Here is a 20,266-nt window from a genome sequence, read left to right on the forward strand (position 1 = left end):
GCTTGATGATTTGCTAGAGGATCAGACTACATAGACAATTCTTAAAATTGAGTGGAGGCATGTCAAGGAAGCTGTTACTGCATTGGTGAAAAATCATAGAAGAAGAGAAAGATTGCATGTCTCTAGCTTGCCCATTATTACAAGCAAAACAGTTGATGTATCCAATAAGCCACCCACTTCTGTAGCTAAACCTATGGTTGTACCTATTGTTCCCACTATTAGGGAAGATGTATTAGATGAATTGGTCAAAGGCATGCGGGATCTTCAATTGAAGGTTGTAAAATTAGATGAAAAAGGACAAGAGAAAAGGGGACGACAACATCCCTTAAACCAGGGAAAAGATGTATGTGTTGTGATAGTTTGCAGCATGAGAGAAAGGATTGTGCTGCTTAACAGGAGACCTTGGCATGACAGCTCATCTTTTGGAAAGATGGCAAAATCCATGCACAAGAAACGGGATTGCCTCTTGCTTTGAATTTTGGAAATGGAGGTATACAAAATTGTTGGAAGACTTGGCTGTCCAAAATGCTTATGCGTCTGTACATGCTTCTACTTTTGGTCTACAGTTGGATAGAATGCATGGCCAAGTGATGGTTGGTCCAAAGGCTACAATATGGACACATGCTTTGCATGCAACTAAAAAGAGAAAATTTACTGATAATGAAATGTCTCATGCAAGGCAAGACATTCGTGAGATAATTGGTTGGGAATCACCAGTAGATGCATATTCAGTGTATACATATTTAGCAAAGGTGCAAAACATGAATGTGCTTGTGGAAGAGAAACAAAAGAGAGATGAAGATAATGTAGGGACATCTAAATGAGTGACCAGAAGAAGTGTGGATTAGCCTAAGGCTATAAATCAGCCACCTCACGAGCATGTTATGGAAGAGGTTAGTCAAGAGAAAAAACAGGATAGCAAACAAGAAGGCAAAAAGAAGGGCAAGTAGCTAGGATATAAGTTGCAGTCTGATATCGAGACGGCCACAGATCTTAAGAAGGTTCTTGAAGAACAGATCTTAAATAGTCGGTGGAATTTTCCCTTGGGAGAGGTATTTGGCATCACCAGGTGAGAATTTCATGATGAAATCATTGACATAATTAAGAGGAAGCGTCAATTTCTTAGTAATACCACTAGTGCATTGCTGCAATTTGAAGAGGAAACTAGTTTGTTGGGTATTCGGACTGAATATGAGCATGATGTAAGCACTGGATTATCTATGTAGGATGTTATTAATTAGTGGTGGACAGCATGTGGAAAAGAGAAGAAAGTGACTGAAAATGCATTGTCTTGTAGCAATATGCATGGTGGAGTAAGGCAAATGCAACACTATGGGGAAGAGACTTAGGATTTATTCCTCAAAGTCATTACACAAGAAATCACTGGGCCATGGCTACCACTAAAACGATAGTGAAAATAGGGGAGCATGAAACTCCTTGTGTTGCTTTTCTTGACCATGGGTCTGAGATTAATTGAGCATGGATTGTATGAGAATGGTGCATGGCCTATGGACATTGATCATGGTTGGCATATGAGGGTTGCAAATAATTCTTCAAGGGAGCTCTATGTTGCATGTCCTAATGTAAAAGTGACGATTGGTGATGTATAAGAAAAGCAACACTTCTTTGTGCAAGATAGTTCCTCATATGCAGTGATTTTGGGATGGCCCTATATTACAAGAGTGAGTATAGAAACAAAGGTGATTGATGATGGTTCTGCTTATGCAAGGGTCAAAAGTAAGGATGGGAGGAAAGCTGTCCAATTTCTTACTGTTTGTGTGAATCATCCTGGTAGGAATTGGGATACGCTTATACTAAGGTGGGAGTACCATAGGCAAGTATATTTCTTCATGTTTTACAAGAGGGAGAGATGGGACAATCACAAGTTCCTATTAAGCCACTTAATGATAGTTTGTGTGAGGGTTCCTAGACTGCCAAATACACTTCACCTCTAGACTATGTCATTGTGAGAGCTTTCGCAAGCTTGACCATCAGACTTGATGGAACTCTTATTATTTCAACCACTTCACCCAATTCGATAATGACTACTTCTCACGTAGCTGATACATTTCTTGCACGCATCAATCTATCCATTTTTCTCACTACCACACTCTCACTCTCCCTGTCTCTCACACTTTCACTCTCCCTCAGTCGTCTCAAGATGGAGCACAAGTAAATAAGGTAGAAGCAAGAAGAAAAAGCATGCTCTCAAGTTTGCATACCATAAGAATAAGCTTATCCATTCACTTTCTAGCTTTCATATATGTGCTTTTGAGTTTAGTCTTCCACTCAAGTTGGGTGCTTGTCTCTCCTATTTGGCACTTGGTCAATCTTTCCTGATTTATGCATATACATTTAGATTACATTAACTACATGAAAGTAAATGAAAGCTAGTGCCCACACCCTTGTCAAGTTGTGGATATTTCTTCTCGGTAGGAAATATTATAGCTTGCATGGGTGCTATGCTAGGCTCTCAAAATAATATTATAATTAATTGGAATACACATCCAAAATGATTAATTTCAAATTAATTATGACACCTTGTGCCTTCCACCTAATTGGAATACACTCCCTAAGGCTATTAAATCTAAGCACAAAATTCGTATTCGATGAGGAAAGAACCATAGGTAGTTGTGTATCTCACCACGATGGGTGCTCACAACTCTACTCAATATGCAATGATACTATTAAAGTAATTGGTGAGTATGGGCTCCTAAATGCATCCAACCCCTCAACTTACAAAAACTTCAAGCATCCAAGATCAAACTTGTACTTAAAAAATCCAAAATTATGGTAGCAATAACTACAATATCCAGATAAGTAGCAACTTCTTGAAAGCCCCTAACCATAAAGCTTTTAGTGCAATATAAGCAAAAGGAATTGCCAATTGCATATCCTAATCAATAAAAACCTCCATCTCTTTCTCAAGAAGCACAATCTAAATTTAAGGATCAAGGCAATCATGCTACTAAATCTACAACATAAGATCCATAGCAACCCTCAATTGTTGCTCATATTACTCCATCAAAAGAAAAGGAATCAATGACACCCAAGGGTAGTACATGTCATGAATCGCGTGGTGGGGAGATTTATACAAATAATTGGATTGAACACACCCAATACATGCTCCCTATTGTCGCATCTATGACCCAAGTTGCACTACTGTCTATGACCCAAGTTGCACTACTGTAGTTGTAAGAGGATAACATAACTATGTTGAATCGAAATCTCTTTGGAAACTCTCTCTCTCTCTCTCTCTCTCTCTCTCTCTCTCTCTCTCTCTCTCTCTCTCTCTCTCTCTCTCTCTCTCTCTCTCTCTCTCTCTCTCTCTCTCTCTCTCTCTCTCTCTCTCTCTCTCTCTCTCTCTCTCTCTCTCTCTCTCTCTCTCTCTCATCCATGTTAAAGGCTTTGTCTCTACTGCCAGAATGCCATGCTCATTTGGTAATCAATGGATGAAGTGGAATTCTTAAAAGAAAAATTATGGAAAAATCTTTTATTTCTTTGCTAAAAACATGTGTAAGCATAAGTTGATGCACTTGCATGTATATCCTTAAATGTCCTTAATTATGTAAGAAAGTCCTATTGGGGCCAAAAGCTGACATGAAGTACTCATATATGTTCATTGAGAGGAGAACATATATTTGGATTATGTACCAAATTTAGACAACATAATACTTAAGCAATTTAAATTGTATCAAATACTTAGGTCTACTTTTCTTACATTGCTTTACTTTTGATATTTTGTTTTAAATAAATTTAATTCAAATATGTTGGTGTCTATACACTTCATTCACAAAGACATATCATGAATCTTTTGGAGTGTGTGGTCTTTTAATATTGAAGAAAATAATAATAATAAGTAAATTAAAGTATAACTTATTACCTCTTGAGATTGGTACGGTTTACTGCTATGTGCAGAACCTCATCATTTGTTGTGTGTGAGGTGTAGAGTCTATCTTTTTTGGGGAATAAATGGAAGTAGTCACGCAACAACGCACTTGGTTCTATCCCACACTTGCTTCTCTTTGCTCACAAAAATCCAAAGGAAGTGAGGCTACCCAAGTGAGATGTAGCTCCGTGAGCTTTGCAAGTTTGCAAACCGCCGTGACCAACATGTGATTAAGGGGCCTAACCAACAATGTTGACTTGGCCAGCTCTAGTGAAGGATGAAGCAAACGAAACAATGGAAGAAGCCATGAAAGTGACAATTCATCCTGATATTTCATCTATGTAGGGGCTTAAGCCTAACCTATGCAAGCTAGGAATGTAGGAATCGAGCAAAGAAGCACATAGCCATGCCAAACATTGGGTTCTTGCAAAGGATGAGAGCATAGCTCCATGGCTCTTGAGGTCAAGAATTTGGCCCACTTTCGATGCACTAAGGTGGTTAATCAATCCAACGTGACCCACTTGGAATCCACTAAGGTGGTTAATCCAACGTGATGTAGCTTGTCTACGCTAGTCGTGTGTATTATTGTAAGAGGATAATGCCTTCATTGTGGCTAAGGTAAGTGCAGGATGTGCTCCAAGTTTGGCTAGTGTGTGTGCACAGCTTTTAAACACCACGTGTTTGTTCTCTTATAGATAATGCCTTTGAAGTTTGTTGTAGGCCAGCAAGAGAGAGGGTTATTTATTTATTATATGCCTCAAACTAAGATTGTTAGCAATGATTATTTATTTAAGATATGCTTCAACTAAGACTGTTATATGTCGCTAAATTTGGTAGCTTTTTTGGCTGCATTTTGCAAGGATGGGTGTCTAGTCTTGACTCTCTGTCGAATGCGCAGAAGGCACGTGTGCTTGTTGGCAGGCATTTGGTCAAATCTCTCTCTCTCTCTCTCTCTCTATGAGAGTCAGACATGATGACCCTTATCAACTCATCTCACACACGTTCTCTCCTGAGTCCCCCTCCCCCCCTCTCTCTCTCTCTCTCTCTCTCTCTCTCAGACATGTCCACAGTCCCTGATCCACTCACCTCAAACCTCACACGTTCTCTCTCTCTCGAGTCTCACACACATTCCGTCGATCAGTGTGTATATGTGTGACCACAGACTCCAGACTCCAGAGCCAGCCATTCTGATGAGAGAATGGAGCTTGCGCCAAAAGAAGGCTTTTTCCTTTAATGAAGTCTCTCCCATAAATAGCCCTCTTCATCATTCGCCTTTTCCCCTCTATTTTGCAGATCTCCAGTTCGACAACTTTGTAAATTGTGGCTGCCTGACAAAAGTTGTTCTCGCTCAAAAATTCTCATCCAGCCATTATTAGAGCTACACATGCATGATGGCATGATGCCCTTGTTCATGAGCTCAATTTGACTCAACCCTAACTCTTCCTTTGCCTCTTCTGGTGTTCAGCAATCAATCATTCTTGTTTTCAATTCTTATCAGAACTGAAGGAGAAGAAAGACAAGCACCATAGCTATCCATCTCCTGCGCCCTCTCTCTCTCTCTCTCTCTCTCTCTCTCTCTCTCTCTCTGTGTTTTCAATGACATCAATCCATCATACAGACTAATTGGGTTTTCCCAAAGCTCTCCTAAACCTCTCATCAATGGTTGCATGCTATTAATGATGATCGTTGCTCTCATTCTTCTGCAGTTTAATCTCCATGCCTCTCGAATCTCTTCATAGCATCAGTCTAATCCTTTCGACCTTGGGCCCGCTGTAAACTCATTAAAGTGTATGCTTTCCTGCCTCCCATTTCATGATTATGCCAGTTCTTTTTCCACCTTATTTGGGAACGCGCACACCCACCTGTGCCTATCTTTGTGTGTAATGGTTTTTCTCCCCTTTCATGTGGCCTTGTTGTTGGAATTAGGGCATGCAGGCCTTGGGGATCGTATTGTCAGCAGCCTTGCCTGCTGGCGCTGCTGCAATACTGATACTAGGCGCCATATCTTTGTGTTATTACAGACAGACTAAGGGGACGGTGAAGAAAGAACCCAGCCAGCAGATAGACCGGTCTGAGGGCAGCGTGACGAAGCGGTTCTGGCCACTGGGCGGAGGCGGCTGCGGTGGCATCAGCCGGGATCCATGCGAGTCTTACTACAAGCAGAGCAACAGGATTGCAAATGAGTGGAGGGCAGCATATCCAATCAAGCCATTTGACTGGGGTGAGCATCCAGGCCGTGTGGCTGAGGCAGTGGAGCATGGGTGGGCAGCCTTTGCGTTCACATACAGTACACAGTTAATGGGTAGCCCGATGCAACATAAGCTATGGGGTTTCTGCACTGCAGGATGCTCTCAATCCCCCCTCTTGGAGCCTGAGATGTCATGGGAGGTGGGTGCAGGATCAAGTGATTATGTGCAGAAGATCAGGCTCAATCCTGGATTTATACCTGCTGCTGCGCCCAAAAGACAGGGTGAAACCAAACCAGTGCAGGCGCTTCAGACCACTCTACCTCTTCCTGGACCCCCATTGGGGCCTCTTTTCTTCCCGGAAGAGGGGTATTTTGAGATAACAATACTGGCCAATGGAGCAGATTCTAATGTGGATTCTTCATCCCAAGTATCCTTCAATGAGAACGAGCATGCAAAACTGATCAATTCCGCGTCATCCACTGATCATGCAGGCCATTCTGTGGTCACAGCAGGTGTTCATGCAAGTTCTGAATTCAAACCCAGATCTAGCTATTACAATGGGAATGAATCTGCACAGGATGAGAGAAGGCCTAGCTTCTATAATGTACCCAATCTAGAGAATGACTTGCCATTACAAGGAAGAGCAATAGAAGATATAAATCGACTTTCAGGAGACGTACATGATATAGCTAAGGTTAGCACATGCAGTAAGCAGACTAGTACTGGGGATGCAAGTAGCCTGGCTGATATCAATGCAAGCTTAATATCAGCTAATTCATCAATATCAGATATTCATGACCTATTGCGCCGATCGCAAATATGTGCAATTGGGCTTGCTGCAGGATCTGCACCCCCCTTCCGGCTGCCTGGTTGTGATCCAGGATCTATTGGCTTCTTCTCAGACGGTCGAGTATTCATCAATGGTAAGCATGTGTGGATGTGCATCATATTATTTTTCTGACCTGATAGCAGTCGGGGAAGCATGATCTAGTATAAGACCCATTCTCTGGCTTCATGGGTTTTTGATCACTTGCAGGGAACCTGCCTGAACACCCGTCATACCATGCATGGACCGGAGTCCCATGCAGGTAATGAGGGACCAGGTCAGGTCTCCAGCCAAGGCTCAGAGGTTTAGTCTGCCAGTGTTAAAGTCTTGATTGCATGATTGCATACTAATGCTGCTTAACCTGACATTATATGCATACTCTGCAATTGGTTCAATTCATTTCAGCGTACTGTTTTCAGCAGTTGATGGAGGAGGTTGATAATTATTTGTTACCACTGAATGCCTTTGCTTGTCGCAAAAACCGACTGAAGTGGTGTAGACTTCACCTAATTACTGCTTCAAATATATATCTAATTAGCGTAAGTAATGCAGCAGTCTGGTAACTCCAAGGTTACCACCCACTGCATCTCCTCTCATTGCTTGAACATTTAAGTCCGGTGGTCTTCAGCTATAGTCTGAACAGAACAAGCAAGTATACCTGTATCATGCACACCTTCATGCATGTGTGCACACGTGTGTTCCAAATGATCAAAAGATCTAGGATGCTACATGTATTTTGATCTCGCCTCCATACAACCAAAGATCCTTCTATAAAGTGTAGTTCTCTTTCTAAGATCCAAGCCACACTTAAGTAAATCTCACTTGCACAAGTTTACACAGTCAAGTTTGATAGGAGATGGCTGGTTTATTTGATCACTCTTGACTTTGTGTCAGTTTAACTTTAGGGAGTTTATGGAGTATCTCTAGGAATGGTGATACTCCATGAACTTGGAGAAGTCCATAGACTTGGTAGTCATTGATTGGTGAAAATCATGTCTCTCTCTTGAAGGCCTTCTCTCTCTCTCCTCCAAACAGCTCTCTCTCACCTCAAACACCCTCTCTTTCCTTGTTGGCACGAATGGGGTCCTTGTGTAGTCAATGTGTGGGTGGCTTTCATGCTTTCACACTCTCTTTTACTTGTTTAACTCTGTCAACTTTGGCAAGGCATGGCCCTTAGCATCTTTAGTTTATGATAGTCAAGAGAACTACCCTCACAATTTGTAGAACCCATTCAAGTTGTGATGTTTGTTTGTTAGAATCAACATAGCATTGGAAGCTGAGCTTTGAAAGTTGCAAGCTTGGTATAGACCTTTTGGGCCTCATGTTTTCATCATTATTCTCCTTCTTGCATTGTAGGTCAACCTTTACAATACACCTCCCTTATAATATGACCTAGTCTCAATATGACATTAATCTACAAATTATAAGTCAATAAGATGGTACAAATTTAAAAGCACTTTTCAGCTACTTTTGGTTATCTAGTACTTGGACTTGTAACAAAAGTGCACTTCATGATTTAGTACTTGAACTTTGTAACAAACACATTGTATGACCAGTTTGAATATAAGACTAACCTACAAAATAGATATCAATATCACCTAGTCTCAATATGGACACTAACTTACAAATTACAGGTCAATAAGGCAGTACAAATCTAGAACATACTTTTCAGCTACTTTTCCTCATCTAGTACTTGAACTTTACAACAAGCATACTTCATCTAGTACTTCAACTTTGTGATGATAGACACACCAAACTAGGATTCCTTGTAAGAAGGAAGCTAGCTACTTACCTAGGGTGGTCACCTTTTATCCATGTATCCTACCATGTAAGGTAACATGTGACCAAATTCTAATGTATGGACCTGCAGACTCTAGGAAATACGCTTGCACATAGTCATGTGCATGGGGAATGGTTAGGTTCACGAGAAAAAAGTCCATGTACAAAAATCTTCTAATTCATAGATAAAGAGATATTAAAATTACCTCAAATATAAAGAGAAGTGGTTTCTTTATAGTAGCTTAAATGTATGTAATATGGGTAGTTTCTTAATAGTGCCTACCCTAGGCCAACTTAGTTAACATAAGCGATCCGATATGGGGGTATATTAAAGCCTCTCTAATTTGTGTAGATAAGGGAATATTAGAATTATGATGTGTGGTCAACTTTTAGCATCATATGCTTCATGTGATCAAAGGCCAATGTTATAAAAGTGTTCATTTTTAAGTATTGAAAATATGCTTTGCAATGTTATAAAAGTGCTCATTTTTTAATATTGAAAATTGCAAAAGCATATTGTCAAACAACCTATTTTCTTATGATCACCATTGTTTGGAGTGTGGCTCTTACACGCACAAGTCCACATAGGTCCCCATCCATGGGCCCAGGCTAGTCCATCATTGAAGTTACAAACACCTTCCAACTTGTAATGTATGCATAGTCTACCCTTGAAGTTCCACCCACTTTCTATGTTGGTGAGTTATTATGTTCCTGCAAGAAATTGGTTTCGCTAGCATTTCTTCATTGCATCTTATGCCCCATAAAAGTGGGAATGAAGCTTAAGATAGTACGCATTCTTTCTATATAGGAAGTCATCAACTTGTTAACATTTTCTTGTTTTTCATGTGCCTCCAATTTTTATGTTTGGAAACTAGCTCAACGGTAGTTATATATTCAGCTAATGGTTTGACATGTCTTCCAAAGGTTAACAAGGTCTTCCATTTGAGTTTATGGGATATCTCAAAGGACATAGTTGCATGACATAATGAATATCTTTGCAATGGAAAAATGAACTATCAAGATATGCATACAATGATATTCATAAAGAGACAAGCATGCATATAGGTAGCACATATGCATGCATGCATGTAGGTACTAATGTGTGCATACACACAATGAAGCACATGCACATCTTGAAAACATGCATATGTCCATACAAACACACCATGTTTGGTCTACATGGCTTATTGGCTTATCCATTTACATGTGGGTTTACCTTTGTAAAAAACCCACATTTGTAACTCTTGCACTCATTAACATCCAAATAACTTTAAAGGGAACTTCCTAAGCGATTTGAAAGGAACTTATTTTTTTAAGAGGGGCTTTAAACATATGAATTGATTACATAGGCACAAATATTGTTGGATTCCAATTGAGTGGATTAGAATTTAGAAGGATTTACGGCTAGGAATTTCAATGAAAAAGTTATGCCCAATTGTGGAAATTTCTTTTCCCAATGTACTTTTGAAGGTGATGTTATGCTTGACGGACATTGAAGTGATAGTTTTCATCAAGTCACATAACAATATGACACAAAACTCTAAGCACATTTTCTTCTTGTCATGCTTATTGGACTTGATGCATTCTAGCTCCTTTTACCTCCTAGCTATTATCATGCATTTTTAAAGCTTAACATGCATAGTTCCTCTAGTTCTTGGAACGATGCTTGAGACTTCTTGAAATTGAAAGTGTTATTGTTGCTCAAGTTGTATAGGGTGTCGTAACTTTGAGGAGAGTTGGCTCTATGCCTTTGTAGCTAGTAAATTAATAATATCACACTTGTCATTATAGTTTCACTGTATGATGTATGGTAACCCAGGTTTGGATTTGGCTCCAAAAGCAAAATTTGGTTGAACCCCTACACTGAAAACCTTCTCAAGGAGAAATTTCGAAGCTTGAGCTCTTTATGGTGGAAGTTTATGTATGTAAAGTTTTGCTTTTAAAGAGGCCTTTCTGGGACAAACTCAACAAACCTGTTTTCAAAAAATATGAAGGCTTTGGCGACATTAATGTTGTTACTTGTAATGAGAGGAACATCGTTAGACCAACTCAAAGCTTTTCGCTAAGGTTGTTACCTATTGTGGAAAGGATGGATTCGCTTGATATACATAAGTGTGGTTTTGACGGATTAACATTATGCACAATTGTGGTTTTGATAGACTATGGTTTGGGTGGATTTAATGTAGAATTCATTGCGTGTGGATTTGTTATGCATTGCTTTGTTGGGCTCGTAGGGGTGGAGCACGTCCACAAGGCCGCGATCACGAAGAACTGGAGGCGGAAGAGCTGGGGAGGGACCAACACGACCGTCGGATGCGGCTTCGATCCGACGGCGGGGAGGCTGCGATTCACGCTGAACGGCGAGGTGGCGGAGGAGCTGGCGCTGCCTGACGACGCCGGCGGGGAAGGAGGGGCGTTCGCGCGGCAGCCGCTGTTCCCGACGGTGGCCGCTAACTATGACGTGGCGATGACGGCCAACTTCGGGCAGGCCCCGTTCGAGTGGGGGCCGGCCAACGGGCGGCGGGTCGCGGACCCCTGCTTGGGGCGGGCCCCGCCCAGGCCGCCCGAGCTAGACAGTGGCGATCTCTTCTCTATGCCGTGGCTCTCCGATGTGGGCCCCAGCCCCTCCCCCTCGCCCTCCCCTGCGCCGACGCGCGTCCGCCAGGCGCCCCGCCAACCAGAGCCCGCCACGTCCCCCTCCCAGCGCTTTGACTCTGACTTCTTCGAGATTGTGCTGGACTCCTCTCGTAGCACCCCTAGTGTCCCGCACCATGGGACTCCCTAAGTCGCTCATCCTTTGCACTCTCATTATCATCACCATCTTCATGGTGCACAAACAAATCACCATGCTTTCTCTTATTGGTCGATTTTCTTTTTGTTTAATCTACACGAATGCGCGCTTGCCACATGGCCAATCGGACCAGATCATTTGTACATTGCAGGATTCCATACATTTATGCAACACATTCTTGGGCACGACCCATGTGTCAAGCCTTTTTCGAGATTGTGCCACGCTTGACTATGGGGATCAAAGCCTAAATTCTATGGGATGCCAGGTATTTCATGTGATAATGAAGTTTATTGCAATACCTTTCATTGGATTAAGTCTATAACTATTTGGAAACCTAAGTATATTCCACATAATGTCAATGACAAATGAGAGCATCATCTTAAACATAGTGTTACTTGACAAATGCAACAGTATTCTCCTTGTTTTGATGGGGGGGAAATGCCAAAAATAGGGAAAACAATCGTCAAATTTAGGCGCAACGCGGTGCATAGTTATGTGAGTCAATGTAAAAGAAAGTGATCTCATGATTGATCTTTTCTGGAAATCCAAAATCTAGAGTGTGTATCGGTCTTATTAACACTTTCTCTACTTCCCTCCCTTTGCTAGCACCTACTTCTCATAGTCCTTTATCAAGGCTATCTAATTCACCAATCCAATCACACAAGCCCTATGCTATACTATGTGGTGTATACTTATGTGAGTCAATTTAAAAGGAAGTGATCTCATGATTGATCTTTTTTCGAAAACTAGAATCTAGAATCTACACCAGTCTTACTAACACTTTCTCTACTTCCCTCCCTTTGCTAGCACCTACTTCTCATAGTCATCTATCAAGGTTATCTAATTCACCAATCTAGTCGTGCAAGCCCTATGCTATACTATGGAGTCAAATGTTATACACTCAAGTTGAGTTTGCATGGAGTAAACTTTACATTATGCCATCAAGGTATGCTATGGGAGGCACATGCCATAAAGCAAGTCGTGCTCCTATGAAGTAAATTTTATACTAAGCATTATGAGCGTGAATGCATGTTTATGTGGGTTAAAAGAGGACTATAGAGCTTAACATCAAGGTCTTTACTTGTGTATCATATCTAATACCCATACATCCTCCTAATGTAATGTAATTCCCACATATACAAGGCCATACATCATTTCACATTTTTCTTAAAGTTAGCTTGTGGGCATTTATGGACATTGCTTATTTTGTAAGCAACTTATGAAGGCAACTTGCTAAGTTAATGTACTTGCCTGCCTTCATATCACTGTTAGCCTTACCTCTCTTTGTATATGTGTTTGTACCCCTCAAACAATTATTTAAAATAATTATTCACACCCACTTATTTTCATATTCATACTTGAACACTCCACGAATAAAATATTATAAAAAATAAACATAACATATAGAAAACTAGCAACAAAAAAAATATAGAAAGTAAAATTTAAGAAACTACTAGGGATGTGTGTGTGTGTGTGTGTGTGTGTGTGTGTGTGTGTGTGTGTGTGTGTGTGTGTGTGTGTGTGTGTGTGTGTGTGTGTGTGTGTGTGTGTGTGTGTGTGTGTGTGTGTGTGTGTGTGTGTGTGTGACATACATACATACATACATATTAAATGTATCAATAATTTATTAAAAATAATTAAAAATATATTTATAAACCCAATTTATTTAAAAAATAATAAATAAATATTTAATATATTTTAAGTAATAAAAGGGTGTATAAAATTACAAATAACTTATTAATCATTATAAGTAACTAACTAACTAATAGTTAATTAGCTAGATAATTAATGAATAATTATTTAAATAACTAATTAATATCTAATAATAATTAATTAATTAGATAAGTAACATCTAAGCTCTAAATGTGAGGGAGACAGAGAGACTAACAAATTATAAAAATAAAGATGAAAACCAACAAAACTAGTTTTAAGCTTGTCCCTTAGGTTTTCTACCGTCAAAACTCCAACTAATAGTTGTCTATATCATTAGTAAATGCATGCAAGACTCACACACTTCACAAAATTTTATGCAGATGGGAGGATCATGATCTTGCTGACAAGATTTCAAGACCTGCCAAATAAAACGCCTTGGATCTTGGTGTTCACCCATGATCCTCCATCTAGCAAAACATCATCAAACTTCCTACCTAATTACTCTACTTGAATAGTAGGTACCTTGTAGTCCACTATCTCTATTTGGGTAGGTATCACTACTTGACATTCTGTTGCACCATTGCATTTTCCTAATGCTGCTTCCACACTTGGCCTTGATTGGTCATAATCCTTCGCAATAACTTCTCTTTGAATCCTAGAATAAGATCAAGGATTTGTTCTAGCTAATTGTGCAAGAAGACTTAGCAAATGTTTTAAAGGACTCATGAGGGCCTTTTTGCTACTCATGAAAACTTGAACTTTCATCATGATCATTTTTTAGCTACAAAACCTCTTGCAGTCCTTGTTCTTCTTTGTCAAATTCTTGATTTTTCTTCATTTCTTGTAGTGAATCTGTACGACTGAGTTGGTTTGCTCCTCTTTCTCTTTGCTATCTTTACATCTCTTTTGCAATTGCTTCTTTGACCTTCTCCTATACATTCTAGTCTATTCTCTTCTTAACTTCGGCCCTTGTAATAGTCAAAATTGTAGTGTCCTTTAGACAATCTTCTACTACATGCAATTGGACCAATCACACCCCTCTTGTTTTTCCAACACTTCTTGCCATGTAAGAATCTTCTCTTTACATGACACCTCCATTATCAAAGATTCCTTAGTTCTTCTCTTCAGTTGGCCTATGAACTATGTCTTGCTGTGATTTTCACTAGGATTTTGACTAAGACCACTACTATGAGCACCAGTGGTTAATGTCTTGCTGATTTCATTTCTTGTTGATTCCTAATCTGCATTCTTCTTTCAGCCCTATGGTGCACTCATAAGTCACACTTAGATCCCAGCATGTGTCCCTACTGTCCCCCACAATAGTACCAAAGTCCTCTTGGTCTTCGCCATACATTATTCCATGGTCTTGAGGTTGTTCATTGCCCCATTGTTTTTGTGGCTGATCCTTCCTACTACTGAACCCTCTAAACCCCCTTTATGGTACCATCTCAAGAATTATTTGATTTACAGATGCTGCAATTAGTGTGGGTTGCATCCTTACATTCCTTACAATTGGATTATACCAACATTCTTTGGCTTCATACCCAATTTTCTGACAAATGGTGCAAGACTTGAAATTCTATTGAGCATTCATTACTCCTATATCCATCAACTACTTCTTAATCTTCTTTTCTAGCCTCTTCTCGAAGGATTTCTTCCCCTATCTTTACTTTTCCTCCAATCCCTAGAGAGCTCCCTTTCTTTCTTTGACTTCTTTTTATTTATCCTCTACCTTATTTTCCCTTTCATCATCTGAACTATTAGATTCATTATCAAAGTATGATTTAGAGGAAGAATCCTTATCATCACTAGTGTCATCCATATAAGAATCGTCATATTCATAGGAGTTAAAAACTCCTCGCTGGCCTTCTTTTTGGACTTGCTCTTTCCTAGTCTCTTCTCTACACTCTAAATGGCATCATGTAGAATATATATAGTGGCATTTGTATACAATTCAATGTTAGCAATTGCACTTGCAATGGTTTTCTCCCAACCCCTTAGAAAGTAAGAACTTTGCAAGTCCAAAGATAGACTATCTACAGCATCCAATCTATTCAAAAAGTTTTTGAACTTTTGTGCATAGTCTTGCACCAACACAGACTTCTATTTGATTTTTTTAAACTTCTTTAACACATACGTGGCTATTTTATCTTTCCTAAATCTACTTTAAAATGCTTTTTTAAGTGCATCATAAGTAGCAAAATGACCAATACCGTATTTGTTGTACAATACATAGGCTTACCCTCAAAGGTTGAAGCAAATTGCTGAAGTTTGAGTTGATCCCCATACGTGTTATTGAAGCCATTGGCAAGCCATCTTGTCTCAAACTAGGCCACATGGTGATTTAGATCTTTCTTCTTCTTCCCTAAAAACTTAGAAGCCCTAACATTAGGATTAACTTGTGGATTTGCATTCATTATGGGCTATCTCCTTGGCCTTCTCAATAGAGGCAAGGGATTAAAAGTCAGAGATCTCTTGGCCTTCTCAATAGAGATAAGGGATTGAAAGTCAGAGATCTCTTGGCTACTACTATACAAAAGTCTAAAACAAGACTGCTCTACCAAGTAACTAAATACTATAATCTCTCTCCCACTTGATGAGGAGGAGTGTACTGAGTTTGGGTAAGAAAACCAATTCCTCTTCTTTTGTAGAGCTAGCATGAGAATGATATACTGTAGAGGTGCCTAAAGAGGTACCCGCATCCTCTAAACCTCTATATAGATTGTATCTCCTTCCTCAAGCAAGGTTGCAAATGCTCCTATTTCTTATCCTTCATCTTGCAATGGACCCACTGTTGGTTCCTTGCTAACAACTCTCACAATTCTCTAGATTTTCTCCTTGTCAAGATGGCATTTGATAGATGGGGGTGATTCTTCAACGTACAAATCGAATTGCAAAATTTACCCTTTGAAGTAATAATCTTGCTTTAGGGATTTACAAAAAATACAATTTTTACCATGAAACAAAGTCATTCTTAGCTAAGTTTTAAACCAAAGGTTTAGGGCAGCAATGGCAAGATTACCATAGTGTCACAACCATAAGTCTATGTAGATGGCATAACGGATAGTAATCCTCTATATAGATTGCATCTCCTTCCTCATATAGGGATGCAAATGCTCCTGCTTCTCCACGTTCATCATGCAACGGATCCCACTCTTGGTTCCTTGCTAACAACTCCAACAATTCTCCATATTTTCACCTTGTCAAGATGGCATTTGATGGATGGGGGTAATTCTACGAGACATACAAATAGAAATGCAAAAGTAACCCTTAAACTATATCATCTTGCTTTAGGGATTTGCAAGAAGTTCATATTTGTGCCATGAAACAAATTCATTCTTAATTGAGTTTTAAACCAAAGGTTCAAGGTAGCAATGGCAATAATGCCAAAGTTTTACAACCCTAAGACTATGCATAATGCATAACATGATTGCATTTTTGTTATGAGGAAATACATCAAAATACTACAAGCATTGTGGGGAATCACCATATTGCTTTAGGAAATTAGCATAGAAATAAAAGATAACACCATAGAATCATAAGGAAATACTACATAATGATTATGATAATAGTAGGCAACAGAAAATAAATAGAGAATATTATAGAAATGAAGCATAGAGACAAGAAGAAATAGGATGAATGTATTATGGCAGCATTCCATCACCAAATCTTCTCATTTTCTACAGCATGATCATCAAGATAAAAGAAACATAATGCCCTTTAAAACCATGCTTGATCAAAACTACTTACAGCCATAAATCACATGAAGTCTAAAGTCCACTCACATCAAAGACTAAATAGACTAATGTAAAGACTAAGGCTAATACAAAATACTAATCTCATAGCTAAATATGCTGTGTCAAGCCCTTGCTAACAAGGAACCTAGTTAGTCAAGGGATGCTTAGCTCACCAAAACACATTGAGAACTAACTAGGTGACACGTGCATAGTCACTGAATCAGGATCTGTGTGGGTCCTAAAATGGATGTACTTCCTAGATACATTGCATCATTGTGTCGAAAGCTGAAGCAAGAAGTAGGAAGCACATTTCATTCCAAAATAGAAGCTTATATCCTCTGTACCTTTTTTGCTATCATTGTGAGGCCTTATACAAATAACAATAAATATGAATTTTGAAATCTCATTACTCCATGAAAAACCATCTAAATATCAATCAAGGGAAGAATTTGTTGGCTATAAGTTGACAAATCATTACCATAGGCATATTGCAGAAGCAACATTATGCACAATCATGGTATAGTGGAATTTGATATCAAAGTATTATAGTGTATTATTAACATTAGTAGCAAGTTTGAAGTTGCCATTTCTTATAGAACTCATTTGTTTTCTGATATGTATCTAATATCTTATATGTGTTGTGTTTTGAGAACACATACACTTTTTCCACATGTTTTCTCATAAAAAAAATTCATCGTTTTCCCTCTACGTACGATTGTTTATACAATTTAACAAGGAATACTTAGAGGTCCTTACATAGCATAGGAGTTTCAAAAAGTTGAAGCCCTATTTTGTGCACAAGTTGAAGCATAGAAATATGTGTTGTTGCATTCAACATGTCCAAATTTTGTTCTGGAGAGATTATTTTAGCTAGCTACGTTAGTCATAGACAAGTTTTCATAGGAAACAATGCCATTGTAGTTCTTATATGTGTAAATTTGTTGAGTGGTATTTGCAATGCACACACTCAAATTCCACTCAATGTCACCCAAACATGGGAGAGCTTGCTTTGTACTTGATCTGAAAACTTTGCTTACCATGTGCTAAAGTGTTTGCAATGCAATGTTTAGAATCTAGCATACAAAATCTTCCATGCTTTCCATGTGAGATAAAGGAAGAATCAAAATTTTCACAGCTAGAATATTAGAAGATGTTGAAGTTGGGATTGATAAAGAAGGGAAAGAAAAGAAGAGGAAAATTCTTAGTTTTAAGGAGATGACCAATGGTTGATTAATGACACTGTATAGAACACACTTGCAGAATTTTATTGTTCTTTACAACTTCAATGTGAAATGGTAGGCAGATCATTTCAAATTGTGTGTGTAGACATTCAACGAGGAGGTGGTTGTGTATGTCATAGAAAAAGAACTATGCTTTTTAAAGAACAAGATGAGATACAGTTGATGCATTGGCACTCCAGCCAAGTTTCAATTTTGGTTCTCATTATATACTTTCGGAGGGTTGGTATAGTTCAAAAGACTCTTCATTTTTTAATCTCAAATGATAGAATCCATGATACACTCTTTTTTCACCATTGCTTTATGCTACATAATGATTGGCTGATGGAGCAAGTTTTGCAATTGGGAGAGCACTAGATTTGGTCAGATGGAGCCACATCTCAATTCATGCAAAAAGACCATTTTACATTGTGTCTAAATACAAAGGAATAACAAGTTTAACCATGACACGCCACTTCTTTAGATCCGAGCATGGGAAAAGAGAGCATGATGGAGCTGGTGTGGTTGTGAAAATGACGTTGACTCATGAGCAACTTATTCAAGATGGAGCAAAGCTCCAACCTTTTTCACAATACCATAAGCTCCAAGAGGATTTTGTATACACTTGTACTCACTATCATCAATGAGAATTGCATTTGCAAGTGTGTATTTAGGCCAGTCATCCCAAAATGTTTGCACAACCTTATGAAACACTAGTTTTCCTTTTGATGGTTGCTCAATCTCATCAAACCTCTCCTCAAGCACATTTTCCTCTTGAGATTACACCTTAACAAATCTTTTCCAATAGGTTCAGAAAGTAGATTTCAGTATGCTCACTGGCCTCTCTCACCTGGCACATGTGTAAACAAACACATTGAACCTTTTAAAGCATCAATCCAAAAAAAAGTGCATCCCTTTTGACAATAATACTTATGTGATGCCTCGACAAGACATTGACCATGAGTTGACCATTTTGAATTCATGAATTTTTCCTCCTTGCTGACGTGCTTTCCTTTCATTCACTTTCACAAAAAGTATAATAGTCAAATCAACTATCAAAGTGATAGAGTTTAGAGGGTCCATAGCCTCATCTTCCATGGACTCTTTCTCACCATGCATGTCTCCATGTGCCATGTTGCAGTTGACATGCTTAGCAATTGCCTTTTGAGACTTTGTTAGGCCATCTCGAGAATCTAGCACACTTAAATTTGCATGTTGGCTACCCTCATCTTGTGCTTCATGCAAGCCATGGATGCGACCACCTTCATCCTCAATAGCATGGGGTCTTTCTAAACCATGTGATGGCAAAGAATCCATTCTACCAATGTTCTGAATATCATTTGTGTCCTCATTGTACAAATTTGAAGGTGAAGAGAAAGATCCACCATCACATGATCACAACCAACAAGCCATAGCCTGACTAGCTAGCATTAAACTAAGCCACCCTTGCCAATCACTTTTTATAGGATGGTAGAAGAATTGATAGAGGAACATAAATAATATAGTGACATATGTTTCATTTAGCTTGGTGTAACATTTTAAACTTTGGCAAGATCATAGAAAAAATTGGTATAGCCATCGCTAACGATGATATGGTTGAGATCATTTCCTTTTGGCATTCCACGTGGTAGGACCATGAACACATATTCCTAAAAGAATTACGATTTAGGATGGATTTTAAAATACCCTAATAGAGTGGGATGTGAAAATTATTCTAATATTTCTAGCTTATATACATGTCATGGAAATTAAGGATAGCTAACAAGCTAAAGCAACAAATCAATTCATAAAGTTTCTTCATGAGAGGATGGTACACAAAGACTACACTGGAGCCCCAAGAGGAATACCAAGGAAAAGGGAATTCTCTTGCAAGAAAATCTATCTTGTAACATCAACAAGCTTGTTTATCATGTTTCATATGATCACAATGAAGAAAAGAACACCAGGCACAACAAATCTTCATGCAGCATCATGTAAATCTCCCACGGATTTTAATAGAATCAACCATATTCTTCAATATCTTCACAAAATCCATCAATAGAACAAAGAAAGCAAAGGAATACACCATCTTTGAATGGAAATACATCACATAGTATTCATCTTCAATATCTTCATAGTCTTCTCTCTCAATCTCTCATATACAATCACTCTGTTTGAGTAGAATTGGCTATCTCTGACTCTCTCT

At 38.9% G+C, this 20,266-nt stretch overlaps 1 protein-coding gene across 2 annotated transcripts; it reads left to right on the top strand.

Annotated features, from left to right (window-relative positions):
• The first annotated feature begins 4,913 nt into the window (after positions 1-4,913).
• LOC148042093 (uncharacterized) lies at positions 4,914-11,785 on the top strand. 2 transcript variants are annotated; one of them, XM_087685509.1, is made up of 3 exons: positions 4,914-5,677; positions 5,816-7,001; positions 10,918-11,785. In XM_087685509.1, the coding sequence occupies exons 2-3, from the start codon at positions 5,819-5,821 to the stop codon at positions 11,466-11,468; spliced, it is 1,734 nt and encodes a 577-aa protein (XP_087541635.1). In that variant the 5' UTR covers positions 4,914-5,677; positions 5,816-5,818; the 3' UTR covers positions 11,469-11,785. The 2 variants fall into 2 exon arrangements, with proteins under 2 accessions (XP_087541635.1, XP_087541631.1); XM_087685505.1 differs by having other exon boundaries at positions 4,914-7,001; positions 10,918-11,784.
• The last annotated feature ends 8,481 nt before the right edge of the window (positions 11,786-20,266 follow it).

Source organism: Lygodium microphyllum, chromosome 1 (genome assembly GCF_053477565.2).
Source record: "Lygodium microphyllum isolate KBCC chromosome 1, Lygodium_microphyllum_v1.1.10, whole genome shotgun sequence".
NCBI classification, from domain to species: Eukaryota; Viridiplantae; Streptophyta; class Polypodiopsida; order Schizaeales; family Lygodiaceae; genus Lygodium; species Lygodium microphyllum.

Bases quoted from the DNA above. Each gene is read 5' to 3' on its own strand.
- LOC148042093 (XM_087685509.1), top strand. From the start codon at position 5,819: ATGCAGGCCTTGGGGATCGTATTGTCAGCAGCCTTGCCTGCTGGCGCT. The intron at 7,002-10,917 runs GTAAGCATGTGT...TTGGGCTCGTAG, and splicing joins CGGTCGAGTATTCATCAATG to GGGTGGAGCACGTCCACAAG.